We start from the raw sequence: 10,987 nt of genomic DNA on the forward strand, positions 1-10,987 counted from the left end.
TAAGTGTCCATCAACAGGTGAATGGATAAAGAAGATGTGGCACTTATATACAATGGACTATTACTCAGCCATAAAAAGTAATGAAATTGAGTTATTTGTAGTAAGGTGGATGGACCTAGAGTCTGTCATACAGAATGAAGTAAGTCAGAAAGAGAAAAACAAATACCGTATGCCAACACATATATATGGAATCTAAGGAAAAAAAAAAGTCATGAAGAGACTAGGGGTAGGACGGGAATAGAACACAGATCTACTAGAGCATGGACTTGAGGATATGGGGAGGGGGAAGGGTAAGCTGTGACGAAGTGAGAGAGTGGCATGGACATATATACACTACCAAACGTAGGGTGGATAGCTAGTGGGAAGCAGCCACATAGCACAGGGAGATCAGCTAGGTGCTTTGTGACCACCTGGCGGGGTGGGAGGGAGGGAGACGCAAGAGGGAAGAGATATGGGAACATATGTATATGTATAACTGATTCACTTTGTTGTAAAGCAGAAACTAACACAATATTGTAATGTAATTATACTCCAATAAAGATGTTAAAAAAAAGAAAAAAAGAATACCATTAATTCAATGGATGATGCTGAGAGTAATGATATTCCAAGATAATAAATTATAGAAGGAGGCATTAAGCCAAATACTGAACAAATAACCAATTTTTAACTGTCTAATATATACAGAGGTTTTAATGAATGACTAGGTCATCTTTGTAGGAACCCATCTCAATTATTAAATAATATCCAATAAACTCCTTCCTTATTCAGTTTGGCTTTGTAAATGTTTATTTGTATAAATCTAAAGTAAGCCAAAGTGCAAGAATATACAATGGGGAAAAATCAGTGTCTCTAATAAAAGGTATTGAGAAAACTGGATAGCTACATGCAAAAGAATGAAACTGGACCACTTTCTTACACTGTATACAAAAATTAAGTTAAAATGGATTAAAGACTTAAATGCAAGACCTGAAACCATAAAACTCCTAGAAGAAAACAGGCGGTATGCTCTTTGACATCAGTCTTAGCAATACTTTTTCAGATATGTCTCCTCAGGCAAGGGAAACAAAAGAAAAAAAAACCAAAACAAGTCTTTCCAAGTGGAAATGTTGATAGTAAGGTATATTTAAAAGAAATTCACTAGTAAGTGAATTTACAATATTACAAATGTACTACAAAGGCTTAGGAGTCACAAATCGTTGAGCTTACCCTTGAAATAATCAAATCAAATTTGCTAGTAAAACCCTTCAATGGCTTCTGCCTCTTCAGTCACCCCACATGACTAAGGAGAACACACACACTCTCTCTCTCCATTTAATCCACACTGATTTCCTATCAACCCAGCAACCAACCACGGCAAAACTAAAACCACTTCAGGAAAAGGCTAATTAATATTTATTATTTTCTTCATGTTGCAAAAAGAGGAATATCATGTTTCCTCTTAGAATATGCCCCTGAAATTTTTAAAGATTTAACCATATGGAAGAGATCTAAAAGTGTGTAAGAAAAGGCTAAAGATTTGGAATCCTAATTCAATTTCCCCTCACATTTTAATAGGAGCCTGTAGCAAACATTTATTTTTAGAGAAATTCTCAGTAGAGAACTGAACAAAAGACTACTGTGTGTTCAACACAGTAAGGTTTCTCTGGTCTCATCTATACCAACTTTTCAACCATCAGGTTGGAATTAAATAATTTTAAACTTTCAATTGACTATTTCCAGACCATAAAATCAAACCACACTTAGTCAGTGTAAGTATTCCAAGTGAGTTATAGCTGAGTTCAAGTGTGAAATCTGCATTTTTCAAGTGCCAATAAAGGAACTTTCCTTTAGACTTTGAGTATATACACTGACTTGTTCAAGAATGCCATATAATGTTTTCATTTCCCTCTCCAACAAAAATTTTCATCTGCACCTGATAAATCTCACTTGGTATCGTTTCTGATGAAAGCATATGGGTATCGGTCATATCACTCTACTATTTTCTTATTAAAATGAGAATTGTAACTTTTTCTCTAAGTTAGGAAGAGTAAAAAAGAAGTTTACAGGCCTGCCTGATCACTATGAACATCGCTAAGTCTTAATTTGCAATATGTGTCCTACCACGGGCCTGCTAAAATACAAAAGGAAACAAGTAATTATCTATGATTAGTGGTGTGGTCACCTTAAAACATGTCCACAAATTCCTTGACATATCTCCCATCAAAGGTGGAGTTATTTCCCTCTCTTTGAGTATGGCCAGTCTTAGTGACTCTCCCTTCTTAATAAAGAGAAGGTGGCAGAAATGAGACTGAAGGCTTTAGAGGCTGGGTCATAAAAGCTGATACAGCTCCCTCCTGGCTCTCCCTATTGGGATGCTCACCTGCAGAACCCAGCCACCATGCTGTGAGGAAGCCAGGCGGCCACATGCTCCAGCCCAAATTCCACTTCCAGAAAAGGTCCCAGCCGACAACCAGCATCAAACAGCAGACAAGTGAGTGAAAAGAGCCTTCACATAACTGTAGCGCCCAGACTTTGAGCACTTCAACCAACACCATGTGGCATAGAGACAAGTTGTCCCACCAAACTATATCCAAGCTGCAGATTCATGAAAAATTTACAAGTGCCTTTGTTTTAAGCCACTAGGCTTTGGGCGGTTTATTATGCAGCAACAGATAACTGGAACATGTAGATTAATTCAACCACATTCAGCCACTCAACTTATTCTTTCCATTCACCCCCTGCCCAACCCTTGCCACAGGAAGACAAACCTGTTTTAAGTAAACAACAATAATGCTGACATAGAAACTTGATAGCTAGAATCCCAGCATTTGTTACCCTTGCTTGGCAATTAGCTTTCTCTTGTTCTGTTTGCTTCTCACCTCTTAACATACCAGAATTCTTGGCCTTTTCCTCTGTCCTGCCTTAAACCTACTCCTAGCTTTGAAAGGTTGCTTTTATTAAACACCTGGCTTATGAAACTGCTACTACTGCTACATATGCCCCAGTTTTTAAATCAATAAACAAGGGAAATTTGCCTTACAAAAGGTAATTCTGACTCTCAGGTTAGTAACTAGTTCAAGATGTTCTGATAGAGCCATTGAAATGGGTTCTCAACCCAACCAAGTAACCATATCAAAAATGTACTGTTCCTTCTAAGGAATACTAGGAAGGGAAATATCCTAATAACTAAAATAAGATTTTTCTCTAAAAAACACAAGCCTGAAAAGTTAAAGCCTGAGGGAACCTTGGAGATAATCTAGTTCAGGACTTTTTTCAACCAGTGGTATACTGACATAATCCAGGGAAGATTTTCATGACAAAAGTACTAAGAATTTGTATCTTACTCCATCCTCACTGAAATGTCAACCTGCCATAATATAATGGCAATTTTAAACTTGAATTTTGTTTGTACTTTATTTTTACATTTGTATGCATGTATTTTACAAACAAGATGTACAAAATATAATTTTGTTTATATCTTACAGCTACAGCAATAAAATGTATCCATACAATGCTATTTAATGTTCTGTCCTTAAAGTTTAGAATATATGATAAATATAACAAAAGAAGCCCTGAGAGTCCATAAATAGTCTTTTAAGAAAAAGAAATTAAAGTAGCTGTTCTGTTTTTACTATAAGAAATGTTGGTAAAAATTACTCTAGTCCAGGGCTTCCCTGGTGGTGCAGTGGTTGAGAATCCGCCTGCCGATGCAGGGTACACGGGTTCGTGCCCCGGTCCAGGAAGATCCCACATGCCATGGAGTGGCTGGGCCCATGAGCCATGGCCACTGAGCCTGTGCGTCTGGAGCCTGTGCTCCGCAACAGGAGAGGCCACAACAGTGAGAGGCCCGCGTACCACAAAAAAAAAAACCAAAAAAAAAACCTCTAGTCCAAATCATGTGGCAAAACTGAGGACCAGAAAGGTTATACAGTTGGCCTGAGGCCATATAACTAGTTAGTCACAAAACTATGACCAGAATTTTTGGTATACTCATGTTCTTTAGTCAGACATGGGGCTCCAGTAGATTTGGATTAATAGAAGGAAAACAATTACTCTCTGCTTCAATTCAGAAGGTAAGTCAAAGTGGTTGGCTGGATTCCAACCCCTTCAATGTTACATTTATAATCATCCTGGAAGACTATCTTCCTCCTTAATGTAAAGAAACAGAACCTTAATGAAGGGGCCTCAGGCAACACCAGGGCAATGTGGAGGAAATGTGGCTGACAGTGTGGACTGGCTATTCAAAAGCCATTCACAACCCCAATATCCCTTGCCTTAATTGTAGAGACTATAAGAGAGTCAATCCTTGGCTTCCACTGCAGCTAGGGGTGATCATATGACAAAGTTACAAAGAAATGAGGCTATATACATTGGCCCTAAGAGGGCATTTCTTCCCAAATAAAAACATCAGTGCTATGAGAAGGCCTTTGGCCCTTGTGCCCTCTTCCTGCCAGGAATGTTGATGTGATTCCTGGAGATGCAGGAGCCATCTTGGTTCCATGGGGACAAAAGCCACATGCTGAGGATTGCAAACAGGCAAAGAGAAGGAACCTGGCTCCCTGATGACATAGGAGAACCATCCCACCAGCCCTCAACTCTCTGTCCTCTAACTTAAACTTCCTACTGAGTGAAGTTTAAGACTATGCAGTTGGTTTTTTGATTACCTGCAGCTAAATACAATCCTAATTCTTAAATGAAATAAATCTGGCTTTTCTCCTTAATCCATTTTGTCCCAAAGTTGGGTGTCCATCTATCTTGTTTTTTTATCACTGAATTTGGTAAATGAATGTTTAATCACCTCCACCACCCTAGCTCATACCACCACCTCAAAATGTTTTAAAAGATCAGTAAAAGAGAATGAGGCATGTCTCTTTTCTCCAAGATGAAGACAGTTTTAACTTGTAGTAGGTCTCCTGTAGCAGATGGCAGAGTTAAGGGCTGCCTTAGGAGGCAGATGAAAGAGAGATGGTTTCCCTACTTATAACCCAGCTGACCTCAGTCCTGAACAGCATATGGAAATCTAGAAACAGAAAGAAGGAAACCAGAACTATTGCATGTCAAGTTCCTAACCTCTACTGGGGAAAGAGCACAAACAATGAGCCTTAACTGGAGGGGATACTATAAAAACCATTCACTCAACCTTTTATTCAATACCTTTTCTTTCACTTGAACATTGTGTTAAGAGATCTTCCACCTCACCTTCCATTTAAGAAACAAAATTAATTGAATAAAGAGAAATACAGTAATCTCAAGGAAGGCTTATAAACAAAACTAGGGTGTTTTCCATTCATCTTCCCATGTCCCTCCTGATAAAATATTTTGCTGGCTACAGAAGCTTGTAAAGTTATATCAATTGTTAAGGTTCAAAAGCATTTTCCAAAGGGGTGAAAAGAATGGGTAACACTGATGAGAAGCTAGGAATTCTACTAATTTCATACCAAAAGAACAAAAGAACAACAAAAAAGGAATGAAAAAATTTTAAAAAGAATGTATCTCAGCAAGGGAGCATCAAAATGCTTTGGCATATTTCCGGGACTAAAGTGGACAAAATCCAGCTGTTCTGGACCAGTAGTCTAGATCATTTCTCTAAAACATAAAAAGAATCCCCAGCCCAAGCAATCACCCAATAAATAGCTCTATAGCTGACAAGGACCCTAAGGGTTCAGAATGGGATACAACATTCCACAACACACTCAGGTTCCTGTGACAATCCAAGGGAAATTCCTTAAGCTAAGTCTTTAGGATTGCACTAAGGACCTTAAAATGTGAATTCTGCACACAAAGAGCAGAAGCCAAGCAAGTAATAAACATTATGGAGATAAGGAGCAGTATTTATGGATATATAATATAAAGCAACATTCAATGGATAAAAAATATTGTGAGAAAATAGACCTTTACATCAGAATAGTTTCCGATAATTTAGAACCAGAAGTGTCTTATTCATCTAGACTGACTTTAATGTGAGCAGGAAGTCTCCTTCTTGCTCCCAAACAAAGGGATCCCCAGCTTAGGATAGAGCATTCACAGATTACTTTTTTTTTTAAGTAGAACTGCCATAATTTACAGCAAGCTATTGCTGTGCATGCTAATTACTCAAATGCACTAAGTTAAAGCCTAAGGACACCAGACAAAAATAAACAAACCAAAAAACGAGAGCAAAGTCATTTCCTTTGAAGACTTCACTTAGTTTGTGTGACAGGTAATCTCTCAGAATGGACTACAGATATAATACATAGCACCACCCTACCTAGCACATTTCCTGGAGGTACCTTCTCTAGATCTTCCAGTTCCCTTCCCATCAGAAGATACAGGTTTTCCAGGGTACAGCATGCCATGTGGGGGACCGGGGGAAGGTCATCTAATGGAGCTGAGAAGCCTAATGGCACCTAGGCAAAAAAATAAAATAAATACATAAAGAAAGATAAGTTAGAAGGCATCAAATGAAAAGATTAGTTAATACCTACAAAGTTACTTTTATTCAAAAGTAAGATACAGTGCAGTCATATTTCATGTAAACCTGAAACATGTGAATCTGAAACGGCATGATACAAAAATAAGTCTCAGTTTATGAATAAATTCTGAAACAGTGAAACCTCTCAAATATTCAAAAATTGTCAAGAATTCCATACAATCATAAGCTTTATGGCTAAGTAATATAAATTCTGTTGTGACCTGGCAGCACCACATTAACTAACAAACAAAAATCCCCATAGCCCTTTGCTAGTATTTACATGAACCATGTCATACACCAGTTCTGGTGACCACTATGCTATATTTCAACGCTCTTTATTACTATTATCACTTAAAATTGTAATAATATTATAATGTCATGTCAATTATAATCTTATTATAATGTCCTTTAAGCATTCAACAAGGGGTGGTGCTAGTGCTGAGTAAGACATGAAAATGAGTAACTTTGGAAGAGCAGTTAGACGTAATAAATATGCCATGTAATGGCCAAACAACTGCTACTGATATTATATGTTACACTGTTCATCTGGAAGAGAGCATGCTGTGAAATATTAGGGACTCATGAGAAGACACAGCACACTCACACGCAAAGATATGCTACAGGGATAAGAGATTTATGAACTCCCCCTACATCATATTTATTCTTATGGAGATACTGTCTCAAATTATTCAAGATATTGTCTCAAATTATTCAGTGATCTCCATATAAATGCAAGTGCCCTGAAAGCATTTCAACCAAGGAACCAACTTATCTTTGATACCAAAAGGTCCAAGGCACTGTGCCAGTGTTGTGAGGAGAATAAAATGTCCAAGACATAACATATACAAAGATAATTACCATTGCAAACCTAGAGTGAGTGACACAAAAGCAGTACAGGCAAGTAAATTCATGAAATCTCAGAGGAGGGAGAAGATAATGTGTTAGGGTAGACTTGGAAACTTCATGAAAATGATGACCTTTCAGGCACCTGATACATTTAAACGTACATGTTCTGACTCAGTGACAACTCTGTAGGGGAGCTCTAAAGACAGGGTGGAAGAAATTTAAAATATAAGGATCAAATTGGAAGAAACAGAATTATGGATAGACAGTATGATCATTCACTTAAAGCAGACTACAGATAAATTATAATTACTAAGACAATTTAGCAAGATGGCCACAGACCAATATACAAAACTTAATTAACTGCATGTCTATAAATCAGCAATAGAAGATATATATATTTTTAAAACAGTAACTTTTACAATATCAACAAAATAAAAGCTAGGAATTAGTAACAAAAGTGATTAAAGATTTTTATAGAGAAAATGATAAAACTTTAATAAAATACATTTTAAATGACCTAAATAAGTGAAGAGCTATACCTAATACATTCATGGATAGAAAGATTCAGCATTGCAAAATGTTGACTAGTGCCATACATGTACCGATTTAAATCAATACCAAAGTCTCCACAGGACTTTTCATAGAACCTGACAAGATAACTGTAAAGTTTACAGAGAAGAGTAGAGAGTTAGGAATAAATGAGATACAAAGAAAAACAAGGTAGAGGAATTTGGCCTTTTAGATGTCAAAACGTGTAGAAAAGAAAACAACACTGAATAGAGACAGTGACAGACAAACAGAAAAAATGAAGTCTAATAGTCCAGAAACAGATCAATGTACATGTGAAATTTGATTTATTACAGAATTGACAAAGTGGATTAGTGGGTAAAGATAGGATTATTCAATTAATGGTGTTGGAACAACTGGTTATTTGTATGCGGACAAAAATCAAATTGGATCCCTTCTTCATACCATATATAATACAAACACTGACTTAAACACTTAAACATGAAAGGCAAAACATTAAACTTTAGAAGAAAACAGAAAATTTTGTGTCTTCAGTGTAGTCATAATTTTAATTTTCTTAAACAAGTTACAAAAAATAAAACCCATAATGGGAAAGACTGATGAATTCAACTACATTAAAATTAAGAACTACTGTCCACTGAAAGACACTAAATAAGAAGTGTGACAAGTCCCAAAATGAAGAAGGAATTTGCAAAACTTAAAAATGACAAGGAATTAGTATCCAGAATACACAAAAGAATGTACAAAATTAATATCCAGAATATAAAAAAACCAATATTAAAAAGTATATATTGTACAATAGAAAATTATGCAAATGACCCAAAGAGATATCTTCATAAGAGAAAACAAGAATGACCAATAAACATGTTAAAAGAGTAATAAGGAAAATGTAAACTAAAACCATAACAAAACACCATATCATACCCATCTGATTAGCAAAAATTAAAAGCCTGACAATACCAAATTTTGGTGAGGACGTGGAATAACTGGCACTGTTAAACACTGCTGCTGGGAGTGTAGGTCAGAACTACTTTGGAAGACAATTTGGAATTGTCCAGTTAAGCTGAAGATACACAAAGGCCATTCCATTATGGGCATATTACCTTGAATTTTTTGCAAATATGCACAAGGAAGATGTACAAAAATATTCAATGTAGCATTGTTTCGATTAGCACAAAATGAAAGCCCAAATACATATTGAAAGGAAAATGGATAAATATTTCTATAATGAAATACAATGCAGCAGTGAACAATAAATGAACTATAGGAATAAGCATCAACATAAATTTACCTCACAATGTTAAGCTAAAAAGCAAACTGGAGAATAACTACAGTAAGATTCCATTTAAACAAAGTACACAAACAGGATATTCTTTAGTAATGCACACATAGGTTGTAAAACTATAGGGAAAAGGAACAGAAGGATGGAGCAGAAAGACTAAAGGTGGTCCTCCTATGATCTCTGCCTCCTGGTGTTCACCTCCTTGTGCAATCCCTTCCCCCTCAGTGTGAGTGGGGCCTGTGACTTGCTTCTCACCAAGGGAATATGGCAAAGGTGATGATGGGATGTCACTCCCACGATGACATCATATCACACAAGACTCTGTCTTGCCAGTAAATTCACTGTACAGTCTCCTCTCGGGCCTGATGAAGTAAGCATCCAGGCTGGGAAAGTCCACATGACAGGAAACTGCAGGCAGCCTATAGGAGCTGACAGCAGCCAAAAGAATCTGGGGGCCTCAGTCTCACAGTTACAAGGATATGAATTCTGCCAATAACCTAAGGAAGTCTGGAAGCAGATACTTCCCCAGCTGAGCCTCCAGATGAGAATACAACTTAGTCAACATTCTCATTGCAGCTTTGTGAGACCCTAAGCAGGACTAGATAAGCTGTGCTCAGACTCCTAACCCACAGAAACGGTGAGATGAGAGAGCAGAAGCAAGAGAACTACAATTCTGCAGCCTGGGGAAGGAAAACCACATTCACAGAAAGATAGACAAAATGAAAAGGCGGAGAACTGTGTACCAGATGAAGGAACAAGATAAAACCCCAGAAAAACAACTAAATGAGTGGAGATAGGCAACCTTCCAGAAAAAGAATTCAGAATAATGAGAGTGAAGATGATCCAGGACCTCAGAAAAAGAATGGAGGCAAAGATCGAGAAGATGCAAGAAATGTTTAACAAAGACCTAGAAGAATTTGTGGAACAGAATAAAGAAAAAAGAATGAAAAGAAAGGAAGACAGCCTAAGAGACCTCTGGGACAACATTAAATGCAACAACATTCGCATCATAGGGGTCCCAGAAGGAGAAGAGAGAGAGAAAGGACCCAAGAAAATATCTGAAGAGATTATAGTCAAAAACTTCCTTAACATGGGAAAAGAAATAGCCACCCAAGTCCAGGGAGCGCAGAGACTCCCAGGCAGGATAAACCCAAGGAGAAACACGCCGAGACACATAGTAATCAAACTGGCAAAAATTAAACACAAAGAAAAATTTAAGTAAATGGTCATAGGAACATACATATCGATGATTACCTTAAATGGGAATGGATTAAATGCTCCAACCAAAAGACACAGCCTTGCTGAATGGATACAAAAACAAGACCCATATATATGCTGTCTACAAGAGACCCACTTCAGACCTAGGGACACATACAGACTGAAAGCGAGGGGATGGAAAAAGATATTCCATGCAAATGGAAATCAGAAGACTCCCAGGCAGGATAAACCCAAGGAGAAACACGCCGAGACACATAGTAATCAAACTGGCAAAAATTAAACACAAAGAAAAATTACTGAAAGCAACAAGGGAAAAATGACAAATAGCATACAAGGGAACTCCGTAAGGTTAACAGCTGATTTCTCAGCAGAAACTCTACGAGCCAGAAGCGAGTGTCATGATGTACTTAAAGTGACAAAAGGGAAGAACCTACAACCAAGATTACTCTACCCGGCAAGGATCTCATTCAGATTCGATGGAGAAATCAAAAGCTTTACAGACAAGCAAAAGCTAAGAGAATTCAGCACCACCAAACCAGCTCTACAACAAATGCTAAAGGAATGTCTCTAAGTGGGAAACACAAGATAAGAAAATGACCTACAAAAACAAACCCAAAACGATTAAGGAAATGGTCATAGGAACATGCATATCGATAATTACCTTAAATGTGAATGGATTAAAT

At 37.3% G+C, this 10,987-nt stretch overlaps 1 protein-coding gene across 1 annotated transcript in view; it reads right to left on the minus strand.

The window, feature by feature from the left end:
• Positions 1 to 10,987, minus strand: part of EFL1 (elongation factor like GTPase 1) — a 122,737-nt gene that overhangs the window by 83,024 nt on the left and 28,726 nt on the right. The window contains exon 9 of the mRNA XM_024129766.2: positions 6,227 to 6,365. Coding sequence (XP_023985534.2) covers positions 6,227 to 6,365 — 139 coding nt within the window. The remainder of the gene's footprint in view (positions 1 to 6,226; positions 6,366 to 10,987) is intronic.

This window comes from Physeter macrocephalus, chromosome 11, assembly GCF_002837175.3.
Source record: "Physeter macrocephalus isolate SW-GA chromosome 11, ASM283717v5, whole genome shotgun sequence".
Classification (NCBI taxonomy): domain Eukaryota; kingdom Metazoa; phylum Chordata; class Mammalia; order Artiodactyla; family Physeteridae; genus Physeter; species Physeter macrocephalus.